General features: G+C 40.6%; 2 protein-coding genes across 3 annotated transcripts in view; one reads left to right on the top strand and one right to left on the bottom strand.

Moving 5' to 3' along the window:
- The window catches only part of LOC115192254 (N(G),N(G)-dimethylarginine dimethylaminohydrolase 1), a 120,692-nt gene extending 98,128 nt beyond the window's left edge, over nt 1–22,564 (bottom strand). The window contains exon 1 of one of the 2 annotated variants that reach the window (XM_029750548.1): nt 21,947–22,564. In XM_029750548.1, the coding sequence (XP_029606408.1) occupies nt 21,947–22,024 (78 nt within the window). In that variant the 5' untranslated portion in view covers nt 22,025–22,564. Of the gene's footprint in view, nt 1–17,958; nt 18,756–21,946 lie in introns of those variants that run through there. The other variant, XM_029750547.1, reaches the window with a different exon arrangement.
- Nucleotides 22,565–23,338: 774 nt separating this feature from the next.
- LOC115192253 (CCN family member 1) lies at nt 23,339–26,331 on the top strand. Its single transcript, XM_029750546.1, has 5 exons — nt 23,339–23,612; nt 23,883–24,102; nt 24,500–24,844; nt 24,968–25,170; nt 25,301–26,331. The coding sequence occupies exons 1-5, from the start codon at nt 23,565–23,567 to the stop codon at nt 25,601–25,603; spliced, it is 1,119 nt and encodes a 372-aa protein (XP_029606406.1). The 5' UTR covers nt 23,339–23,564; the 3' UTR covers nt 25,604–26,331.
- The last annotated feature ends 248 nt before the right edge of the window (nt 26,332–26,579 follow it).

Here is a 26,579-nt window from a genome sequence, read left to right as displayed (position 1 = left end):
AAATATTGACATAATAACCATCATATCGAAGTAAACTTGGAGTCACATGATGACGTGCGTGGTCCTCCCATAAGACTCGGGAAAGCAAGCAATTTCTTAGGCTACAGATAAAAGAAGTTATGATGAACTTCACAGGGTGGTGAAAGTGCACGGTGATGAGCTTGATGTTCCTTTCCCGATAAATATTGAGGGTCTTAATCTGATGACATGATGATCGACGTTTGGCTCAAGTTTCACAAATAAAAATAATCTTGCTCTTTTGTCCATAATAATCTCATCTATTGGGCCGGGACGATACCAGCATCGCGATACGCATTAGTAGCGTGGCAAGGACGCAAAACATGAAGAGGATATAACTTCTTTAGGAAAACAGCCCTAATGTTGGAAACAAACATTATGTTGTCATCGAGTGTCACATGTATTTATTTTCCAAGTATAGCAAACAATATTTTATATACAGCAGGTTTTTAAAGGACCCAAGAGTTTGATCTGCTTCGTGCTTTCATTTTTGCCATGGAAAAAAAAGGCGTTACTGGTATTGCCCCGGCCCTAATCATGTAGGCTATACCCGCACTGTAAATGCGAGCTGATATTGGCATGTGCACTGAGGAGTGCACATGCCAATACCAGAGTGGGCACATTCGCTATATGCCACAACATTTTTTGATACAAAACCATCAGTAGAGTTGAAAATGCGATGGAAACCCATTTAGCTTGTATTTTTTTATCTGGACGGCACTGAAGATTTGTTTTCACATGGCTAGCAGCTAGCAAGCAAGCCTTCTTTTGTTATTTAAAAAAGTTCAGTTCGCAAAAAGTAATCAGCAAAGAAAAATAAGGCAGCTGTCCGCTCATGTATTGCCTCTTGGACAAAGGATTTGTTTGGATTCGTTTTACTGAAGGGCCGGGCTGTTTGCCTTCACTGTTGTAAAACTGTTGTTTGTCGGACATCAAGTGTACAGCATCATTTTGAAACAAGACACTAGAAAAACTTCAAGAATGAGGTGGACAAGGCTGAAGGAATCAAGAGGGCAGTGTCCAGGTATGAAAAGCAAAGCAGTGTGTTTACAAATCTACACGCAGTCAAAAATCAAAGCTACAGAGGGGAGCTAAAGATGCGCAGTGCATTGCTAAACATGGAAAACCATTTACTGATGGGGGAAAAAAATCAAGAAGGGCTTCCTCATTAGTTCACAGGCTTTATTTGATTGATTGCCTAACAAATACACAATCGTCGTAAAGATAAAAGACATCCCTGTGTCTGTCAGAACTGTTGAAAGGCCTCTTACCGAGATGGTTGAAAATGTAAAGGGGCAGCAAACAGTAGCGTTAAAAGCTGCACCTGTGTTTAGTGTGGCTCTTGATGAGAGTGTGGATGTGAATGATATTCCACATCTGGCAGTTGTTGCAAGATACTGTGACTAAAACCCTTGCATGGTACTACTAAAGGGGACGATGTAGCAAAATACTTCAAGGATCATTTTGAGGAGAGAGAGGTGTCGATATTCAAAACATATTCGCTATTACAACTGACGGTGCCCCCACTATGATGGGGAAACAAAGGATTTGCACAGCTGATTGAAGATAAGATTGGCCACCCCGTGGTTAAATTTCACTGTATCATTCACCAAGATTCCGATTTGGATACTGTGATGGCTACTGTAGATAAAATCGTGAATTTCCTTGTTGCTCGCTCGTCTTTGACACACAGACAGTTTTGGTCACTGCTAGAAGAGATGGAACAAATCCACAAAGACTTGCCTCTTCACTGCAGTGTCAGGTGGTTAAGTGAAAGGAAAGTTTTGGAATGGTTCGTGGAGTATTTGGATACGGTTAAAGCATTTCTGTCTGAAAAGAGCCAAAACTACCAAGAGCTAGAGGATGTGGATTGTCTTGTAAAACTGATGTTTCTTACTGACATAACAGGTCACCTGTCACGTATACTCCCTCTCCTGCCTCTAGGTCATCAGACTGCTGATTATCTCGCACACCCGCGCCTCATGACACTCACCTGGACTCAATCACCTCCTTGATTATCTTCCCTATATCTGTCACTCCCCTTCCTCAGGTGTTATTGACTCTGTTTTCATTTCGGTGCGTTGTTTGTGTTGTGTTTGTTTATTTATTAAAACACTCACTCCCTGTACTTGCTTCCCGACTCTCAGCGCAGTCGTTACATCACCTCAATGAGCTCAATCTGTGCCTGTGGGACGTTCCACTACTTCAAGCAACTCAAAGGGCTGTCAACGCGACACACTGTCAGTACTGACGTCATCGGAGTGTAAATGGGGGAGCTGAAGTCAGAGCTGAAGTCAAGCAACATGGCCCAATCTTTGATATTTTGATCAAGCCAGACAACTTTGAGGAGAGCGACATGGATCTGTCTGTGTTTCAGTGGAAGGATATCGAGGACTTTGAAATGCAGCTGATTGAGCTCAAGGCATCCTCCCTTTGGTCATCAAAATTCACAGAGCTGCGCAAAGACCTGGAAGGGACAGAGAGATCAGGGGGCCTCCATTATCCACTGTTGAGAGAGTCTGAAGAAGGTTGCATGTGCAATGCTTTCAGCATTTAGATCCACGTATCTATGTGAACAGATCTTTTTACACATGAAGTCGATCCTGAGCCCCTCACCCAGCCGGCAGACAACGGACTACTCGGAGGCCTGTGTGTAGCTCAAAGTCCCCAAATATAGCCCAGATAATAAGCAGCTCAGCAATGGAAGGCAGGGAGAAGGATCGCACTAAAATCGGTAAGATGAGATTTTCAATACAAAATGATATAACCTTGTAATGTTCATGCCAATAAATGTGAACGCGTGAGTGTGTATTTGTGTGTTGCAGGGGATTTGGAATAAGATGGAGGGGGGAGGAAACGGAGTAGGCTACGATTCTCAGCAGCAGATATGGAGATACAAAGTTAAGTTACATTTAGGGCTGTTGGTATGCCTAACAGTCGTCTTTTTATTGAACCTTGCATTTTTCAATAAATAATGTCATTTTGTAATCACATGTAATACTTGGCCTTTGTAGTTCTGTAGCCTATATTGAAATGGGGCTGTTCCATAAAAATACTTGGAGGAGCAATATATACACATTATTATAAACAAATATGAATAAATTATATTTTCAAGTGTTCTAATGAAATGTCCATATATAAACAATCAGAATGTCCGATAAATGCAATTGAAAACAGCAGAAGTGTCACACCACAACAAAATCTTGATTGTATCTTGATAAAACGCATCAAAGGAATATTGTCCATAAATCAAAACCATGAATAAAACCAACATTTAGACAGCTTTACAGAACAAAATATACATAAAGCCACTACTACAGGCCATCAAGTTACAATAAGGCCGATATCAAATACAGACATCAAACTTAAAATGACCATCACATTAAAACTGCTGACCACAACTGCATGTCAGACAAATACACATAATGCAATGGAATAAGAGGCATAACATCAAAGGAATTACTTACAATCATCAAGGATGCATGCCAAACAAACTCAACCAAACAATGGAGAAATCAGGAAGTACAATACAAAGATCTACAGTTGAAGTCGGAGGTTCACATACACCTTAGCCAAAAACATTTAAACTCAGTTTTTCACAATTCCTGACATTTAATGCTAGTAAAAATTCCCTGTCTTAGGTCAGTTAGGATCACCACTTTATTTTAAGAATGTGAAATGTCAGAATAATAGTAGAGATTTATTTCAGCTTTTATTTCTTTCATCACATTCCCAGTGGGTCAGAAGTTTACATACACTCAATTAGTATTTGGTAACATTGCCTTCAAATTGTTTAACTTGGGTCAAACGTTTCGGGTATCCTGCCACAAGATTCCCACAATAAGTTGGGTGAATTTTGGCCCATTCCTCCTGACAGAGCTGGTGTAACTGAGTCAGGTTTGTAGGCCTCCTTGCTCACACATGCTTTTTCAGATATGCCCACAAATGTTCTATGGGATTGAGGTCAGGGCTTTGTGATGGCCACTCCAATACCTTGACTTTGTTGTCCTTAAGCCATTTTGCCACAACTTTGGAAGTATGCTTGGGGTCATTGTCCATTTGGAAGACCCATTTGCGACCAAGCTTTAACTTCCTGACTGATGTCTTGAGATGTTGCTTCAATATATCTAAATAATTTTCATCCCTCATGATGCCATCTATTTTGTGAAGTGCACCAGTCCCTCCTACAGCAAAGCACCCCCACAACATGATGCTGCCACCCCCGTGCTTCATGGTGTTCTTCGGCTTGCAAGCTTCCCCCTTTTTCCTCCAAACATAATGATGGTCATTATGGCCAAAGAGTCCTATTTTTGTTTCATCAGACCAGAGGACATTTCCCCAAAAAGTATGATCTTTGTCCCCATGTGAAGTTGCAAACCGTAGTCTGGCTTTTTTATGGCGGTTTTGGAGCAGTGGCTTCTTCCTTGCTGAGAGGACTTTCAGGTTATGACGATATAGGACTCTCTTTTACTGTGGATATAGATACTTTTGTACCTGTTTCTTCCAGCATCTTCACAAGGTCCTTTGCTGTTGTTCTGGGATTGATTTGCACTTTTCGCACCAAAGTACGTTCATCTCTAGGAGACAGAATGCGTCTCCTTCCTGAGCGTTATGACGGCTACGTGGTCCCATGGTGTTTATACTTTTGTACTATTGTTTGTACAGATGAACGTGGTACCATCAGGCATTTGGAAATTGCTCCCACGGATGACCAGACTTGTGGAGGTCTCCAATTTTTTTTCTGAGGTCTTGGCTGTTTTCTTTTGATTTTTCCATGATGTCAAGCAAAGAGGCATGGAGTTTGAAGGTAGGCCTTGAAATACATCCACATGTACATCTCCAATTGATTCAAATGATGTCAATTAGCCTATCAGAAGCTTCTAAAGCCATGACATAATTGACTGGAATTTTCCACGCTGTTTAAAGGCAAAGTCAACTTAGTGTATGTTCATTTCTGACCCACTGAAATAATCTTTCTGTAAACAATTGTTGGAAAGATTACTTGTGTCATGCACAAAGTAGATGTCCTAACCGACTTGCCAAAACTATGATTTGTTCACAAGAAATTTGTGGAGTGGTTGAAAAACGAGTTTCAATGACTCCAACCTAAGTGTCTGTAAACTTTGGACTTCAACTATGTAGATGCATTTTAAAAGGTGCAAAGACCGCGCAGGATTCAACATCTTGGACAGCGCCTTGGTGCGGCATCGCTCATCTGATGCAGGCAGGCCTATAGTGGAGCTCCGTGGTGCTAATTGACAGTGCCTCTGTTTAGCGAGCCATGGAATTCTTCAGTTTGTGGGCAATTAGACATTCAATAGACACAATTAGCTGTAATGCACATATAAATATCATAACTGGCACGCAGCTCATTAGAAATGGTAGGATAAATTGTAAATTGGCACTCCACACAAAAAAAGGTTGCTGACCAGTTTTACAGAATTTGGCAGTATGTCCAACTGGCCTCACAATCGCAGACCATGTGTAAGCATGCCAGCCCAGGACCTCCACATCCGGCTTCTTCACCTGCGGGATCGTCTGAGACCAGCCACCTGGACAGCTGATGAAACTGAGTAGTATTTCTGTCTGTAATAAAGCCCCTTTGTGGGGAAAAACATATTCTGATTGATTGGGCCTGGCTCCCAAGTGAGTGGGCCTATGCCCTCCCAGGCCCACCCATGACTGCGCCCTTGCCCAGTCTCGTGGAATCAATAGATTAGGGCCTAAGTGTTTATTTAAATTAACTGATTTCCTTATATGAACTGTAATTCAGTAAAAATCGCTGAAATTGTTGCATGTTGCATTTAGATTTGTGTTCAGTATAGCTATGATCCCCCTTATATCTTAATGTAATGACAAAAAAAATGACAGATTATTATCAACAGCTGTAACAAGTTGTCCAGTGTAGGACATCTTTACTGGTACCCTAGTTTAAAGAAAGACCCATATACATATTTCCCATAATAAACAATATACCATTTCTATTCAATAACAGAACTAAAATATATTCTAATATAGTTTCTTTCCATATATTAAGTATCTCTTACAACCAGTTTTACTTTCCCCTTTTACAACTAAATTCTCTTTGTTGAAGAAGCCTCTGGAAGCCCCCTTACAAATTCTGTCAACCGTCAACGAGTGTAATCTTGGTATATGATCTCCGATGTGAAGAACAGATAGAGCTTCCACCATTGGGTTACATGAGACCAGGATTCATTTACAAAAACAAAGCCTACTCCAATTTACCACTGCCTTCCATAGCCATAAATAACTTATTAATACATTATGCAAGCGCCTTATGAGGGTCATAAAAACAAGACCACTTAAAGGGATACTGTGAGATTCTGGCAATTAAGATCGACTCATGGATATCATTTTTAAGTCTCTGCGTGCAGTATGAAGGAAGTTGGATGTAGTTTCGTGAGCCAATGCTAACTAGCGCTTCGGTGAAAAGTCCGAATCAAATCAAATCAAATGTTACTGGTCACATACCCATATTTAGCAGATGTTATTGCGGGTGTAGCGAAATGCTTGTGTTCCTAGCTCCAACAGTGCAGCAGTATCTAACAGTGCAGTAGTATCTAAAAACAATTCACAACAATACACACAAACAGTGTTTATAGGAAGTCTGGTTCATCTAACCAGTAAATTGGCAGTGGCAGTCACAAATAACTAGCTAAGAGGGCTGGGATCTGGGATACAGAGAAGGATCAGAGGACTGTGTTTTCTTCCCTATGTCCCAGCCAATAAAGCATTGTTAATACAGACTGAATGCTGTGCTCACGGTGACATACACACATACACACACACAAACACACACACACACACACACACACACACACACACACACACACACACACACACACACACACACACACACACACACACACACCGATAGGCAATAATATAAGCTCTTTACTGATGCTGGACTTATTTACCTCTGGGATCAGAAGACAGCGGCTGTGCCAATTATAGAGAAAACAGCCTGTTTGTTTGTCAGTAGAAAGACAAGAAGGGAATCCACATGTAAGACCGTAGAGAGGCATGGTAATACCCCTGAGGTTTAAACAGTAAAATGTGCTGTGTGATAACGATTGATTCTTCTAACCAGAGAGAGGGAGGCAAAGCGAGAGCCCTATCTCTGCCCAAAATCTGCCCACGTTATGCAGATCCTTAACTATTAAACAGGTGAGGAGTTTTTGTATGGGGGGGGCAATGAGTGTCGAATTTAGACGGGATAAACATGAATTGCTATTTTGATACGTGAGGCTTAATTGATCTTATAGACGTTTCTTAATGTACTGATATAAGTGTGATGCACGTGACATCCCGGAAACTTTAAGAAAAAAACTTGTAGAACACAAACACTAAAGTGAAATAGAAAGGTGAACGCAGTGATCAGGTTGGTTCCACCATGCTAATCATAACCACCACTGATAATGTAATCATTGCTCACTGTCTGTATGTGTTTGTGCATGACCGACCAGTATCTCTGACATGTTCGCCAAGATAGACCCCTTACTAGGGGTGTGCCAACATGGCCATACTTGTATTCGAAATTATATCCGTAAATAGCCAGTTGATAGTCGGATCGGATGATACTCGTGAAAAAACGTAAATGTTTTAACATGCCTAAGTAGATGTTGGCAAATTACCTATCTCCCTGCATGTTTATAGACCAAACAAGCTGCAGATTAGGAGCCGTTGAGGGGTGTGTGTGTGTGTGTCTGACCTGTGTCTGTCTTCAACTTGCAGCGGGCAGACAAGTTTGCTATCAATCAGAATGCACGTCAGTGTTTTGTTTTCCTTACCCTTCCTTACCCGCTTGTTAGATAATATGCACATTGATAGCTTGATAGCAAACTTCCTTGCCTTTTGATGTATCATAGTAGCAGGCAAACAGTAGGCAGCAGTAGTCTGAATGACCAGACCGAAAACAGCGAAGTGAAAGTGATTGTGTGAAATTCTGAAGCGAGTGGACAGAGAAATACAGCTTCACTCTATCCAATCAGAGCAGCAGGATCAACATACAGCCCACCCTTCTTTTTACAGACTGGTAAACTAGCCAGTTGAGTTATTTAGACCACGTAAAACCTCACTTGACTGACTGACATGAGAAAGATGCGTGCGTGCTGGCAACCAATTTATTTTTCTAATCACAGATAATTACTTAAAACTACTCGGATCATAATCGTATCCAGAAAATTGTCCATATCCATTACGATACTCGTTTTGTCCGACTACTCGGCACACTTCCACCCATTACCACCAGACAAAATGCCGATAGGCATAGTACCTGTATCGGCAGGGAATGACAATGAAAGGTGAAAGGTGCACATTGTTATATTAGCATAATACTGCTTCTTTGGTATTATGTAAAGGATTGTTAGTTCTACATGGACCTGTTACTACATTTGAAAGTTATGAAAACATTTAGTTTAGAATATCTACATACATTTAGCAATTGCATTCTTCTCATATTACTCTGAAAGGCTACTGACCTATTCAAAGCTTTCTACAGCATCTCTGCCTAGTTATTGAACTCAACCTGCAGAAGGTTTGTTTGTTGTGATTGAGTGGGGGGAAACAGCTGCTTGCAAGGTTCTGACAGATGGGTGTGTCTTGGTGGTGGCAAGGATTACTCACGAAACTAAACCCTAAGCATTAGCTCTGGGAGCTAACACCCATCTTCAGGTCTCTTCACGCAAGCATAGTTCTCTGAGCCACAATGTGACCAACCGAGTATCGATCCCAGGTCTTCTGCCCGACTCTAATACTTTAGACTTGGTAGGGCATTACGACTCTTTATGTCATGGTCATAAAGGCTTTATGAAAGCTAAATGTTACATAATCACAACTCTCTCTAAGTAAACCATACCTCTTCCATTTTATACCGTAAAACATTACACTGCATGGACACAGTTTAGTCAGATCCAAAACAGTCCAGCTGACCAAACCTTTGACCAATACATTTCCTGTATGTCGAGAGCCATTATGAACCCCAGGAGGTTTACAGATCAATATCAAGATCAATATCTCCCAATGGTATGGCCGGGGCCCATTAGCAGCCCTGAGCCCAAAGGGGGTGAGTCTGATACGACATGACAGGGGCTTTCAGAGAGCTCGTCCAAACTTCAAACACACTGTCACCAGTAGGGTTACAAAGGGTCGGAAACTTTCCGGTAAATTTCAAGGGATTTTTCCGGAACTTTTCCATGGGAAGTTAAACCCTGGAATTTGGGGAATTTCGCTTAAATTCACCAAAAAAGTTAGCTTATAACAGTGAACCTTTCTTGTGGGATACACATAAGACAATTCTAGGTCTTGTGGCATATTTTGGTTAAACTATCCCCAATTCAATGGAATTGCAACCCTCTGCATGCACAGTGCATTCTTCCATCACATGTGCAGTGCACTCTTCCATCACATGTACAGGTGATTCTCAAGATCTTGCATACTAATCAGATGCTATTAAGCCCCACTACTACACTGTCTGAGCCAAGGACTACATACTTTCTGGTAAGTTTTGATTACAATACTGGGTGGGGTGAATATTTTATTTGACATACATGATTTTTTGTTAACTAGAAAATAGTAGCCTACAGCAAAGTGTGCTTAAATAATTTCTAGCTTGTTAACAATTTCTGCTAGTAAGTTTTTGCTACCATGTGGGTTTATAGCTTGCTTGAGCCTGCTAACTGAGGAGTGTTAATTCACCTGTTTCCATACATGTTTAATTTTAAAACATTTATCTTACAAAGGAGTTATTTAATCCAACTGCTTAACTATTTATCTGTATGTGGAATTGTATTATTATTATTTTTTCCTCATTTTTATCTGATCTTTACAGGAAAATGCCACTGGCACTATCTGATGTATGGAGACATTTCACTCCAGTAATGTAGAAGGAAAAGCTGTGTACATTTGCAAATACTGTATGTAGTCAGAGAAATGCTGATGGATGTCTTGCTCGAGCTGTGTATGCAACTGGTTCACCTCTGATGCTTACAGGCAATGTGTATTGGAAGAGATTTCTGAATGTTCTTCGCCCAACATACACCCCTCCAACCAGACATGCTTTATCTACTCATTTGCTGGATGCAGAGTTCAACAGAGTTCAAGTGAAGATCAAGCAAATCATAGAGAAAGCAGACTGTATTGCAATCATCTCTGATGGGTGGTCGAATGTTCGTGGGCAAGGAATAATTAACTACATCATCTCCACCCCTCAACCAGTATTCTACAAGAGCACAGACACAAGGGACAACAGACACACTGGTCTCTACATTTCAGATGACCTGAAGGCAGTCATCAATGACCTTGGACCACAGGAGGTATTTGCACTGGTGCCAGACAATGCTGCGAACATGAAGCCTGCTTGGTCTAAAGTGGAGGAGTCCTACTCTCACATCACACCCATTGGCTGTGCTGCTCATGCATTGAATCTACCCCTCAAGGACATCATAGCCCTGAAAACAATGGATACACTCTATAAGAAAGCCAAGGAAATGGTTAGGTATGTGAAGGGTCATCAAGTTATAGCAGCAATCTACCTCACCAAGTAAAGTGAGGAGAATAAGAGCACCACCCGTTGGGGTAGTGTTGTCATCATGTTTGACAGTCTCCTGGAGGGAAAAGATTCTTTCCAAGGAATGGCAATATCACAGTCTGTCGATATGGACAGCCCCATCAAGAGGATCCTGTATTATGTATTTTGGGAGAGCGTGGTAAGAAGCCTGAAACTTCTGAAACCTATAGCAGTAGTCATTGCCCGGATTGAGGGAGACAATGCCATCCTGTCTGATATTCAGACTCTGCTTGCAGATGTAAGAGAAGAAATCCGTACTGCCCTGCCCACTTCACTGCTGCTCCAAGCAGAAGGAACTGCAGTTCTGAAATACATCAAAAGCCTAAAGACTTCTGCCTGAAGCCCATACACGCCGCAGTGTACATGTTGGACCCCAAGTATGCTGGCAAGAGCATCCTGTCTGGTGCAGAGATCAACAAGGCCTATGGTGTCATCATTACCGTGTCTCGCCACCTTGGCCTGGATGAGGACAAGGTTCTTGGCAGTCTGGCGAAGAACACTTCCAAGCAAGGGCTTTGGATGGAGATGCAATATGGCACTCATGCCAAAATATCTAATCAGCCACCTGGACTTGGTGGATCTGAGGCTCTTTCCCCTGTTGCCTCCATCATCCTCCAAATCCCACCAACATCAGCCGCCTCAGAGCGCAACTGGTCCTTGTTTGGGAACACACACACCAAAGCATGCAACAGATTGACCAATACAAGGGTTGAAAAATTGGTGGCCAAATTTGAGGCTTTTTGAGCCTGACAACGAGCCATCCTCAACAAGGTTGGCAAGTGACAGTGAAGATGAGGCCTCAGAGTCTGATGTTCAAGAGGTGGACATTGAGGAGGTCCAGGGAAAAGACATGGAAGCTTGAGAGGAAGACAACCAAAGCTTTAGTTTCTAGCCTCTCTAGGGTAGGGGGCAGTATTTGCACGGCCGGATAAAAAACGTACCCGATTTAATCTGGTTATTACTACTGCCCAGAAACTAGAATATGCATATAATTGTTTGATTTGGATAGAACACACCCTAAAGTTTCTAAAACTGTTTGAATGGTGTCTGTGAGTATAACAGAACTCATATGGCAGGCAAAAACCTGAGAAGATTCCTTACAGGAAGTACCCTCTCTGACCATTTCTTGGCCTTCTACACTCTCTTTATTGAAAACTGAGGATCTCTGCTGTAACGTGACACTTCCTACGGCTCCCATAGGCTCTCAGAAGGCGGCAAAACATTGAATGATGCCTTTGCAGGCCATGGCTGAAAAACAGTAGCGCATTTGGATAGTGGTCGATCAGAGAACAATGAGACTGGGGGCGCGTGCACGAGCCGACATCATGTTTTTATTTTTTCGTCTTTGAACGAAAACAGGGTTTCCCGGTCGGAATATTATCACTTTTTTACGAGAAAAATCGCATAAAAATTGATTTTAAACAGCGGTTAACATGCTTCGAAGTACGGTAATGGAATATTTAGAATTTTTTGTCACGAAACACGTCGGGCGCGTCACCCTTCATCACCCTTCGGATAGTGTCTTGAACGCACGAACAAAACAGAGGATATTTGAACATAACTATGGATTATTTTGAACCAAACCAACATTTGTTATTGAAGTAGAAGTCCTGGGAGTGCATTCTGACGAAGAACAGCAAAGGTAATCCAATTTTTCTTATAGTAAATCTGAGTTTGGTGAGGGCCAAACTTGGTGGGTGTCAAAATAGCTAGCCCGTGATGGCGAGCTATCTACTCAGAATATTGCAAAATGTGCTTTTGCCGAAAAGCTATTTTAAAATCGGACATAGCGATTGCATAAAGGAGTTCTGTATCTATAATTCTTAAAATAATTGTTATGTTTTTTTGTGAACGTTTATCGTGAGTAATTTAGTAAATTCACCGGAAGTTTGCGGTGGGTATGCTAGTTCTGAACGTCACATGCTAATGTAAAAAGCTGTTTTTTGATATAAATATGAACTTGATTGAACAAAACATGCATGTATTGTATAACATAATGTCCTAGGCGTGTCATCTGATGAAGATCATCAAAGGTTAGTGCTGCATTTAGCTGTGGTTTGGGTTTAAGTGACATTATATGCTAGCTTGAAAAATGGGTGTCTGATTATTTCTGGCTGGGTACTCTGCTGACATAATCTAATGTTTTGCTTTCGTTGTAAAGCCTTTTTGAAATCGGACAGTGTGGTTAGATTAACGAGAGTCTTGTCTTTAAAATGGTGTAAAATAGTCATATGTTTCAGAAATTGAAGTAATAGCATTTCTAAGGTATTTGAATATCGCGCCACGGGATTCCACTGGCTGTTGAGTAGGTGGAACGATTTCGTCCCACATACCCTAGAGAGGCTAGAATATCATTTTAGAGATGTTGATCATTGGGGATCATTCAATATTCACTTCATTTTGTTGTTCAGTGAAATCATTCCATGTGAAGAGTCAACTCATTTAATTAAAGTTAAATTCGTAACTAAATAGTTATTTTTCTATTGGAAGGATTTAATCACTTGCAATTATGTCTACTTATGATAAGGTAAAATATTTATGTTTCTGTCTCCATATGGTAAATATATCCAATGCAAAAAACATCTACATTTAAATGGTTAGTCTACAGCCCAGGGTGCACATACAGTTGAAGTCGGAAGTTTACATACACCTTAGCCAAATACATTTAAACTCAGTTTTTCACAATTCCTGACATTTAATCCTAGTAAAAATTCCCTGTCTTAGGTCAGTTTGGTCTTTCAGGTTATGTCAATATAGGACTCGTTTTACCGTGGATATAGATACTTTTGTACCTGTTTCTTCCAGCATCTTCACAAGGTCCTTTGCTGTTGTTCTGAGATTGATTTGCACTTTTCGTACCAAAGTACGTTAATCTCTAGGAGACAGAACGGGTCTCCTTCCTGAGCGGTATGACAGCTGCGTGGTCCCATGGTGTTTACTTGCGTACTATTGTTTCTACAGATGAACGTGGTACTTTCAGGCGTTTGGAAATTGCTCTCAAGGATGAATCAGACTTGTGGATGTCTACAATTTTTTTTCTGATGTCTTGGCTGCTTTCTTTTGATTTTCCCATGATTTTAAGCAAAGAGGCTCCGAGTTTGAAGGTAGACCTTGAAATACATCCACAGGTACACCTCCAATTGACTCAAATTATGTCAATTAGCCTATCAGAAGCTTCTAAAGCCATGACATCATTTTCTGCAATTTCCCAAGCTGTTTAAAGGCACAGTGAACTTAGTGTATGTAAACTTCTGACCCACTGGAATTGTAATACAGTGAATTATATGTGAAATAATCTCTCTGTAAACAATTGTTGGGAAAATTACTTGTGTCATGCACAAAGTAGATGTCCTAACCGACTTGACAAAACTATGGTTTGTTAACAAGACATTTGTGGAGTGGTTGAAAAACGAGTTTTAATGACTCCAACCTAAGTGTATGTAAACTTCCGACTTCAACTGTAAATACTGTGCATACATTTAGTCTGTTAATACTCACACAGTCTTCTTTATTAGGGTACACTATTAAGTAAACACACAGCAGAAAAATCCCTGTCCATAGCCTGCTGTTAGTATAGCTTATTGGTGTAATATGGACAGTATACCACTATTATGGGGAAAGAACAAAAATAACGTTAGTGACATGCATTGCAGTAATCTTCTCTTTCTGTATGCAAGAGCCCTCTGCCTAGGAATTATGGTTGTTTCAATTAAAGCATCTATTTTGACAGATCAGATGATGAGATGCAGATGCTTTCTCATTACTGTGTGTGTGCTCTAGTACTCTGTGCAAACAGGGAATCACAGTAATAATATATTTTGACAGCTCACATCTGACTAGATAGCTGTCAGTATTAACCACATCAAAGGTTATAGTAGAAAAATGTCTTTATAAAGCATTGCATTTTACAATATACATACTGTAAAGAACAATGCTCATCATCTACTCTTGCTATAGCTAACATAGGCTACTAATATCGAGTTCTGCCAGGAATCAGGAGGTACATTTTACTGCTTCATTCATCTCATATGTATATACTGTATTCTATTCTACTGTATTTGAATCAATGCCATTCCGACATCGCTCTTCCTAATATTTACAGTACCAGTCAAAAGTTTGGACACACCTACGTACTCATTCAAGGGTTTTCTTTATTTTCACCATTTTCTACATTGTAGAATAATAGTGAGGACATCAAAACTATGAAATAACACATGCGGAATCATGTAGTAACCAAAAAAGTGTTAAACAAATCAAAATATATTTTATATTTGAGATTCCACAAAGTAGCCACCTTTTGCCTTGATGACAGCTTTGTACACTCTTGGCATTCTCTCAACCAGCTTCATGACGCACTCACCTGGAATGCATTTCAATTAACAGGTGTGCCTTCTTAAAAGTTAATTTGTGGAATTCCTTTCCTTCTTAATGTGTTTGAGCCAATCAGTTGTGTTGTGACAAGGTAGGGGTGGTATACAGAATATAGCCTTATTTGGTAAAAGACCAAGTCCATATTATGACAAGAACAGCTCAAATAAACAAAGAGAAACGACAGTCCATCATTAATTTAACTTCTTTGGGCTAGGGGGCAGTATTTTCACATCCGGATAAAAAACGTACCCGATTTAATCTGGTTATGACTCCTGCCCAGTAACTAGAATATGCATATAATTATTGGCTTTGAAAACACCCTAAAGTTTCTAAAACTGTTGAATGGTGTCTGTGAGTATAACAGAACTCCTATGGCAGGCAAAAACCTGAGAAGATTTCATGCAGGAAGTGGCCTGTCTGACAAGGTGTTGTTGTTCTTGCTTCTGTTTATTGAAGAGTCAGGATCTTAGCTGTAACGTGACATTTCCTACGGCCCCAATAGGCTCACAGAGCCCGGGAAAAACCTGAACAATAACGAGGCAGCCTCAGGCTGAAACACATTATCGCCTTTTCCAAGTGGCCCATCAGAGGACAATGGAATTAGGCGCGTGCCCGATTCGACCCCGTGCAGTATTTTCCTTCGGCTGTTTACCTAATTGCAGATTCCCGGTCGGAATATTATCACTTTTTTACGAGAATAATGGCATAAAAATTGATTTTAAACAGCGGTTGACATGCTTCGAAGTACGGTAATGAAATATTTAGAAATCTTTTGTCACGTTATGCGCCATGCGCACGACCGTTATTTACCATTGGGCTAGTGTCTAGAACGCATGAACAAAACGTCGCTGATGGAACATAACTATGGATTATTTGGGACCAAACCTACATTTGTTATTGAAGTAGAAGTCCTGGGAGTGCATTCTGACGAAGAACAGGAAAAATAAGACTATTTTTGTTATAGTAAATGTGATTTTGGTGAGTGCTAAACTTGGTGGGTGTCTAAATAGCTAGCCCTGTGATGCCGGGCTATCTACTCAGAATATTGCAAAATGTGCTTCATCCGAAAAGCTATTTTAAAATCGGACATATCGAGTGCATAGAGGAGTAATGTATCTATAATTCTTTAAATAATTGTTATGCTTTTTGTGAACGTTTATCGTGAGTAATTTAGTAAATTGTTAGTAAATTCCCCGGAAGTTTGCGGGGGGTATGCTTTTTCTGAACGTCACATGCTAATGTAAAAAGCTGTTTTTTTATATAAATATGAACTTGATTGAACAGACATGCATGTATTGTATAACATAATGTCCTAGGTGTGTCATCTGATGAAGATCATCAAAGGTTAGTGCTGCATTTAGCTGTCTTCTGGGTTTTTGTGACATTATATGCTAGCTTGAAAAATGGGTGTCTGATTATTTCTGGCTGTGTACTCTGCTGACATAATCTAATGTTTTGCTTTCATTGTAAAGCCTTTTTGAAATCGGACAGTGTGGTTAGATGAACGAGAGTCTTGTCTTTAAATAGCTGTAAAATAGTCATATGTTTGAGAAATTGAAGTAATAGCATTACAAAGGTTTTGAAAATCGCGCCACAGGATTCAACTGGCTGTTACGTAGGTGGGACGAATTCGTCCCACCGGTCCCATAGAGGTTAAGACATGAAGGTCAGTCAATCCCGAAAATTTCAGGAACTTTGAAAGTTTCTTCAAGTGCAGTCGCAAAAACCATCAAGCACTATAATGAAACGGGCTCTCATAAGGACCGCCACAGGAAAGGAAGACACAGAGTTACCTCTGCTGCAGAGGATAAGTTTATTAGAGTTAACTGCACCTCAGATTGCAGCCCAAATAAATACTTTAATAAATACAGAGTTCAAGTAACAGACACATCTCAACATCAACTGTTCAGAGGAGACTGCGTGAATCAGGCCTTCATGGTCAAATTACTGCAAAGAAACCACTACTAAAGGACACCAATAAGAAGAAGAGACTTGCAGGCACACTTTACCAGGATGGCTACCACAGCATTCTGTAGTGATACACTATCCCATCTGGTTTGGTCTCAGTGGGACTATCACTTGTTTTTTTTTAACAGGACAATGACCCAAAACACACCTCCAGGCTGTGTAAGGGCTATTTGACCAAGAAGGAGAGTGATGGAGTGTTGCATCAGATAACATGCCTCCACAATCACCCGACCTCAACCCAGTTGAGATGGTTCGGAATGAGTATGACCACAGAGTAAAGGAAAAACAGCCAACAAGTGCTCAGCATATGTGGGAACTCCTTCAAGACTGTTGGAAAAGCATTCCTCATGAATCTGGTTTAGAGAATGCCAAGAGTGTGCAAAGCTATCATCAAGGCATCTCAAATATACAATATATAACACTTTTTTGGTTACTGCATGGTTCCATATGTGTTATTTCATAGTGTTGATGTCTTCACTATTATTCTACGATGTAGAAAATAGTAAAAATAAAGAAAAACCCTTGAATGAGTAGGTGTGTCCAAACTTTTTACTGGTAGTGTATATATTCCTTAATTCCATTCTTTAACTTTTACATATGTGTGTATTGTTGTGAATTGTTAGATGCTACTGCACTGTTGGAGCTAGGAACACAAGCATTTCGCTAAACCCGCAATAACATCTGCTAAAAATGTGTACTTATGTGACCAATAATATTTGAGTTGGACAGTGGTGTCTCATGTGACTGTGTGACCATATTATCTGGTCATCTTTCCAAGGGCGTTGGCGTTCTGATGATGGCTTATCACATATCCCTTCCTTTGTATCCTATTACTGTTACAATGTAGCTATAATCTCGATATGGGGTTGACAGTTATACATATACGACACATAAATGCCAAAGATGACAACAGTAGTATATATCAATACTCCAAATAAATAAATGGTCAACAGAGACATGTTTTTTCTATAATATATATATACATATTATACATACACACACACTTTATTTACCTCTTTCCTTCTGCTCTCTGCCCCGGGTCTGGTGATCAGAGCGGTGTCACCGCAAACCACAGCGGCATCCTCCACGAACACACAGTCCGGGAGTGACTCATCGGCGGGGAGTTCTATCACCTGCAGCCCGAGTTTGTGCTTCAGAACCCCAACATATACCTCATGCTCCCGCTGAGCTTTCACCAGGTCCACGTCCAAAACGTTCATCCCCAGTGCCTCTTTAGCAAGGGAAGAGGGGATAGCTCGAACAACGGCGTGAGTGAAGTTACCAAAACCTGTCATCACACCAGCCATGTTCCGTTAGCTGTTGTTACCCTCAAATTGCTCAAACAAACAGCTCGAACCGTAGCCTATTCTAAACGTATGAGAGAGCGAATGCTGCCGGTTCTCTTTCTGTTGGTTAACCTTTGTTTGTTTGATTTTCTTTGTTTTTCTTTCTTTTTTTTATGTACTGAACTGACAGCTCCACTCCGGTCAAATAGGCAACAAGCAAGCAAGCGGTCTGATGACGTGCACTAACAAATCATCACATGTACCAATGTAGCAATTTCCAGTGAAGCGCACAGCAAAGCCCGACAAGTGACAGTGTGGCTCTTAAACAGCGCAAGCACAGACTCGCTGGCTGTTACTTTGTAACAACTTTCTATTACTTTGTAACAACGTTTTACCATAAAGGAACAAATGGGTTACAAAGTCACCACAGTGTCTAGACATAAAATAATGTAAATCAAGGTTAGTGTACAACCAGTAATCAAACCGTTTATAATATTTACAACCACCTGGGTTTTTCAGTCTTTTCATTCAAATACCAATTATGTATGTGTACATTCATAAACATAGTGTATTTTGAAAAGTTGAGAATGATGGTCGCTGTCATCTCTGGCTTATTGCAATACCTGCCAGTTTAGCAGATGCCAACGCAAAACAAAAAGGAAAGAGGCTGCTCGGTGCTCTACTATTGACATCATTTTATTCCCCTGGTTGACAATAACCCATTCTCCCCTGACCCCAACTCAGAACAAAGGGTGCTTCTTTGACACAGTCCAAGGACAAGGAGGTGCAGTGGCTATTCTGAGCCATTCACTTTCCTATACACCTGCCCAATTGTGTTCAGACTACAGTGTCCCCCAGCATATCAAAGTGTATGGCAATAATCGGAATAACAGATATTCAAAGTGAACAAAACACATATTTTAGAATAATTTCTAATGTCAGCATACACCAGCATATTATCGTCGCAGTAGATGGGAATAACAGATTTCACATCACCACTGAAATATGAACAAAGCACACATTTCATTTCTCTAATGTTGGTCTTCTTAATGTAATAGTCATACGAGACCCATGGAAAGGGAAGGGAAAGGGGATACCTAGTCAGTTGTACAACTGAATGCATTCAACTGAAATGTGTCTTCCGCATCATGGGAAAGGAGAGTCAAGAGTTCTTCAGCTTCTTATGGCCATTGAATGAAGGAGTGTATTGTATTTATCCTGTGCTGTGCTCAGTGTGAAGACTAAGCAGGGAAGATATTCCTATTCCTATTCTCTGTGGTGCCATCTAAGGAAGCCTCTGGGCTCGGCTTTGAATGGAATGTTTCTCCAGACTTCCTAAAGCACATTCTTCCACACCCCTGGACCAAAGTTTGTATTTTCTTGTTCCAGATACACTCAATTATTCTGACTGGTCCAAACATTCCAGGAGTCCCGCATTCCATTTTCCACTCCTGGATGGACTACCTGCTCTGTCAAAAAAACCTCAGTCCTCCAATTTTTTTTCTCCATTCCAGATTGTGTATGTCTGACTCTGTCTGGTACATTCTGCCCTAGAAAAATATCTCTCTCTCCCATGCTTAAGTGCTTGGGTTAGTCTGAAGGAAACCTCTCATAGGCACACCTGGTACATTCTGGGAATCTGTGTTTATCCTAAATGGCACCTTTTCCCTATGGGCCCAGGTCAAAAGTTGTCTGGTATAAAGGGAATCAGGTACCATTTGGGACCCACCCTCTGAGATGTACCATGTAAATTTGTGAAAACAGAGACAACCCATACACCAGGTCTGCGGTTGATTTAAACCTCAATAACAATACCAGCCTTTACTCTCTCTAGATCAATAAAAAGTCCTGCTAACACAGGGATAATATATAGTTTTGAGTGTCAAATAACACTAAGGTTCTGGCAAAGGCGGCAAGTCTTTCAACTGAATCTAATGTAAATGACCCATTGCTCTGACACAACAGTAGTACAGTAGAGCTGTGTTTAGCCTACCATTGTATAAATGGGGCGCAGGGGCAGTCGCCCACCTATAACTCTTGCCCCCTGTCTAAAATGGACAGCTTTTGGTGCAAGATGGCCTGACTGTTGTTTTGGAGTAACGTTATGCCCCGCCTGTAAAAAAAAAAAATAAGTGTGCAGGAGAATACTAAAATGGCTGACATTTTCCACTCTATTATGGATTGGACTACAGTAGTGAGTTCTTCCACCATGCACCTACTTCAGATGCACTGACTGTCATTCCTTTGGCAGGCTAGGACACACAATAACAACACACTGACTTCATACACACATCTGTTAGGGGTGTAGGTAAAACAAAGGACATACCAGGTCCAGGAATAGAAAGACCCAAGTATTATGGAATAGGGCTCTCTTGTGACTAAGCACAGTGTGTGTACATAAGATCACCCCATAACTCACTGAGCTTCCGTCCCAGAGTTCCATGAGCTGACATAGAGAGGAAGCTTCAACAACCACTGCATGTTATCCATTGTTTGAACAGGCTTACAATAAACAGCCAATCATATTTGCTCTTGTTCTGTTTTACACTAGTCTCTCTAGGAAAATAGACTGGGACCCAGTGATTCATAAGGGGGACGGGGAAGAGGGGGATGGAAAATATTTGCCATTACTACATGGATACATATTTCTAGCCCTGGTCGCCCTGGCGATGTTTCCTGAATGGGTAATTACGAGATTAATATCATTATGGGATGTTATTCAATGGTTCCATGGTGTACAGCACTGTTTCCTATAACATACACTGTGTCCTTGTAAGGGAAAGAGGAAAGAATCAGAACAATATGCTGGCAGAGCAGAACAATCATAATCAGAAAAGCATCTCATTGAGCTCATGGGGTCAAACTCACCACACAGAGACTTACTGATGAGGTCATAATGGGTATTGGAATGGCAGGATGGCATGGAAACATTTGACATTAAGGGTCCATTTATGTTTGGGAAACAAGCATCATGATCACCATCACTTGGATGACATAAGTATTACTTGGTGCTAGATACAATACACACAGACACCAACAACCAAAATAAACTAAATCCATATGGGCTCATGGCAGTGCCCCATTGGGAATCTGACACTTAAAACAAACAGACATTTGTTGATGCCAACTGTCAAGCTGTGACATAATGCCAGTGTCATTTCATGAGCTTTAAAGTTGTTTGTCTGGTTTAATCGATGAAGAATCACAAGCTTTCAGATGAATGACAAATGATATAGCCCTCAGCTACGTCAAAACGACTCAAACAATGAGGGAAACAGTCACAACAGTGAGGAAAATGTTGACAACCCAATGGGCACACACTGGTTGAATAAATGTTGTTTGCACTTCATTTCAATGGAATTACGTTCAACCAACGTGGAATAGACGTTGAATTGACATCTATGCCCAGTGGGAATGTCAAGCAAGTTAACCAAAGCATTACACCATCTAGTGTCTTAAACTGGAATTATGAAAATGTGGACAAATGAAATAAAAATAAAGCAAGCGCGCATCAAGATACAGAATATTAAATATCACTCGGTACCGAAATAATGATTGTCAAATTCCAACATCAAATGGAAAGGTTACAACGGATGACGGATCAATTAAGATACTTCAATATATTTGCACACTATGAACAAAGTGATAAAGCAATAGTGTATACAAAATATTTTTAAAGAAACGGATTAGTAAAGGTAAAGTAAGACAAACTCACCGGAGGGAGATTTCTCCGTGGTCTTGACAACCATTCTCCGTTAGTTATTTGTTCAGCGCTCTCAAAGTGTCTCGTCATGTAAGTCTAAGGTATAAAGTTACTCAAAAAATATTTCCGTTCTTGTGTTTATGGTTATTACAAATAGGGGATTGTCATATCGTCCTTCGGTTAACAGTCTATTAACATTATTTTGGCAGGGGAAAAAAAGTTTTTCAAGCATTCTATAATCTTTGTTTTCTTGGTCTAATCCGGTTTGTAATGACTTCTAATCTCTGAATTTCTGAATTCGATGAAATGTAACTTATTTGAGACCCGAAGAATCGTAGGACTAGAAACTAGTTGGGTATTTTCTCCCCAAACTAACATCGTATGTGGAAAATTGGATCACTGTAAGATTATGTTTTCAAACGTGATGGGCAGATTGCGTGAAAAGTAAATTAACCCAAACAGGAATGCTAAAGAATTTCCTGTATGAAGAACTTTAAAAACTCTTTAAACTGTCTGGAATGCTTTGTGGTTGGCTAGAGAAGGAGAGAAATATGTTAATAATGTAGGCTTCTGCCATACCAAATATGGCAATATTGTTACGTCTGAAGTCTGGTTCGCATCTGGTATAGTTTAGTTCTACGGAATAAAGGGGAGAGCGGGCCAAAAATAGAAGCCATAAACTTTATTTCTCCCACTCTCAGACGCGCAAAGAAACTCCGAATACCGGGACTTCTCTCTCCTAAACTGTGTACAGTTACAGTAGCCTTCATTTAGGAATAATGTAGCCTATTGATATATGGGCTATAATAAGACTTTTCCCTTACACAATGATTCTCATCATAAACGTATGAGGGGAAGCACTGACAGCATGACAATATATTTAATAGCATTGGCAACTGTTGCACAAATGACCGCAAAGGAGGTTGTAAAATAATAACAAATATAACAAATCTATAACACGTAATAAAACACCTACATCAAAAGGAAGAAAAATTAATCATGTTACATTATCATATTTTTTATAATTTTTTACTAATAATTATTATATTTGTATATAAGCCTATTACCCATAATGACAACAGCAGTCAAATGAATGGAAACAAACAGACCAAACTGCTTTTTAAAAAAGTTACATGTACCCTAACCCTACGGCCCATAACCTAAAAGCTGTGAGAAAACCAATAAAGAAAATAAAAAAGGAAGAAAGGAGGATAGTATCGAAGGGAAACAGCGAGGGGAAAATGTGTTCAGTTCTAGGGAAAATGTAATTTAAGAAAAAAAAGTTAGACAGGGTGGTGCTTAGCTTGGATGGAAAACGCGCCAAGAAACATTCCTGGCATAGTTTTGGAACAGTTCAGCAGTCAGCCAACAACGACGTCAGCTTTCACTACAGTATAAAGGACAGGAGGTACTTAGCTTCAGCAGACTGCAACTTGCAACCAGAGCTAGAGCAACTCCGAAGCCTCTAACTAAAGATACTAAAAAACAAACCAAACCGCTACAGACGAGACGACTGACTGCTTCACTTAGGATAAAAAGACACTTGCAAAGACTTAAAGCAATATATCGAAAAGGAATAGCAAAAGAAGACAAATCTTATTCTTGAATAGAACAAGAGAACAAGGCAAATATGTTCATTTGCTCAATCGTCGTGATGTTTATTGGAACCTTCAACGTGGTAAGTTATTTTTCTATAAAATATTTCAGTTTAAAGTTTATTGTCTTTATAGTTTTAAATGATTAGATCGAATACTGAATTGATACTTTATTATCTGGGAAATACAACATTGTAGAACACTGGTTTGTAAACCTATTGCCTCTTACTAAATCATTTCCGCACTGTTTGAATAACGAACTAAAGAAGCTATGTAAATGGAACCTAAAAATATCACTTTTAAGATGTTGCTTACAAAGTATCTATCATTAACGTGCTTGGTTATCCACGCAGGTTATTTCCTCCTCCTCCTGCCCCTCGGTATGCGAGTGCCCGATGGAGATTCCCAGGTGCGCACCTGGTGTGAGCCTCGTAGCGGATGGCTGCGGGTGCTGTAAGGTCTGCGCGAGACAACTCAATGAGGACTGCAGTCTGACCGAGCCTTGCGACCACACCAAAGGGCTGGAGTGCAACTTTGGGGCCAGCTTCGGAGCTATGCGTGGAATCTGCCGTGGTAGGTGTCTCATTCAAATCCTACTATGAAGTAAACTGATCTTAGGTCTGAATAATGTTAGTTTTAAAGTTTGTAACCTTGTTAAAGTAATATGGTAGAGTTAAGATGAACCAGTGAGAGAAAAAGAGGACCATGTGATTTCAACTCTTAAGGAATGTAACTCAGTGCCTTCAGTCTAAACTCAGAAGTACAAACATCCTGCTCTGGTAGAAAGTGATCCCCCCCTCAGTGGCTCCTCTCCTTAGGCAGCCCTAGCCTAGAACCTTCTGAGGAATTTTTACAGTTAAACCAAGCCTCCCTCAGCCAGCATCAGCCAGCATGTGATTTGTGATGTCTATAGCAGACGCTAGCCTTTTGAACAGAGGAATAACAGCCATTTCCACTCTCTTCTCCTCAGCTAAGTCAGAGGGTAGACCCTGTGAGTACAACAGCAGGATTTACCAGAACGGAGAGAGCTTCCAGCCTAACTGCAAGCACCAGTGCACATGCATCGATGGGGCTGTGGGCTGCGTCCCCCTGTGCCCTCAGGAGCTCTCCCTGCCCAACCTGGGCTGTGCCAACCCAAGGCTGGTCAAGGTGGCAGGCCAGTGCTGCGAGGAGTGGGTGTGTGATGATGGCAAAGACACTGACATCATTGGCAAGCTGTTTGGCAAAGACAGCATGACTGACGAGTCAGAGAGTGACCTCACCAACAGGAATGAGCTCATCGCCATCGTCAAGGGAGGACTCAAGTCTCTACCTGGTAAGCAGCTTCTTTCTAGCAGCAGCCATTTTTTATTTCAACTTTCAACAATTACATTTTCCATTGCCTCAAATGTTCATACCGGAACAGTTTGTAATGTTTGTTTGATCTTTCTCCTTACAGCTTTCAGAGTCCAGCCTGAGAGCCACATGTTTGAGAGCCAGAAGTGTATTGTCCAGACCACTCCTTGGTCCCAGTGCTCCAAGACCTGTGGCACAGGCATCTCCACCAGAGTCACCAACAACAACAATGAGTGCAAGCTGGTCAAAGAGACTCGCATCTGTGAAGTGCGACCATGCACCCAGTCTCCTTACTCCAGTCTTAAGGTAAGCTCAAGCCACTAAGACTATACTGTACTGAAACATGGCATACTATATATTTTTTTAAATAACACTGCTCAGCCTGTTTATGGAACCTCTTGACTGACTGTTTCTCTCCCCTTGTTCCCCCTAACAGAAGGGAAAGAAGTGCAGCAGAACCAAGAAGTCTAACCAAGCTCAGAAGTTCACCTATGCCGGCTGCTCCAGCCTGAAGAAGTACAGATCCAAGTACTGTGGATCCTGTGTGGACGGCCGCTGCTGCAGCCCCCAGCAGACCCGCACCATCCGGATCAAGTTCCGCTGCGAGGATGGAGAGACCTTCAACAAGAATGTCATGATGATCGAGTCCTGCAAGTGCACCTTCAACTGTCCTCATTCCAACGAAGCCTCCTATCCCTTCTACAGACTCTTCAACGACATCCACAAGTTCAGAGACTAAATCAAATCTGATTGGACTGAGAACCGACCACTGAGAGATCCCAAAACAACAACATTGACAGACCAATGGCAGTTCATCTAAACGCAAGGGTCCAACTTAACTGGCCAATGAACTATCAACTTCCTGTTGTAACTAGATTCCCAAGGAATTATGGGCTTACATCATGAGGACTTTATGAAGTGCACTGTCTGCTGTGACTGAATCAGCATTCTCAATTAAGATTCGCTTCATACTACTGGAGCATCATAGTAGCTTCGTTATGGAGCAAAATGTAAATTAACATGTGTAAATGACAACGTTAGTATGTTTAAATCAATTCGCTGTCTATATTTTCGACCGATACATACCAACCAGGCATGACCCCAAAAAAACGTTTGACTTGTGTGTATATAGATGTTGTATGGATATGCACATACATAACTTAATTTAGTATTTCATGATCCTGTAACCGAAGGAACCAAGACACCATGTTAATGTGGTTTCATTCCTTCCTGACATGGGCATATATGTTCATGTTTTGTGGCAGCTATCGAACGTCCCAACGCTATCAAGAAAGACAAAGTGAAACGTCAAATAAATGAATTCATGTTTTTATTATTATTAATATTATTTATCAAAAAAAATGTAGCTACTTTATTTGGATATTATGTGTCTTACTGGAATAAATTGTAAAAATGATTTAATTTTATATGTTCAAAAATAAAACATATTTATTTATGAAATGTAAACACCATCTTTGTTTCCTTTTTTGATCAAACTGAAGATGGCTGACCAACAACTATCAGGTTACTGAGCTGAACATCTTCATTAGGATTAGTAAACAACAGTACATAAAGTACACACATGTAGGATCATATAGTTCAGAGAGAGGGAAGTCACAATATACAGTGGTGGAACTCCATTAGTGATACCATGGACATTCTCACTATGATGACTCCGACAGAGCGATCGTTCTGGGCTGATCTGTTCTTATATA

The sequence above is a fragment of the Salmo trutta genome, chromosome 4 (assembly GCF_901001165.1).
Source record: "Salmo trutta chromosome 4, fSalTru1.1, whole genome shotgun sequence".
Taxonomy (NCBI): Eukaryota; Metazoa; Chordata; class Actinopteri; order Salmoniformes; family Salmonidae; genus Salmo; species Salmo trutta.
This window is presented reverse-complemented; position numbering and strand designations above follow the sequence as displayed.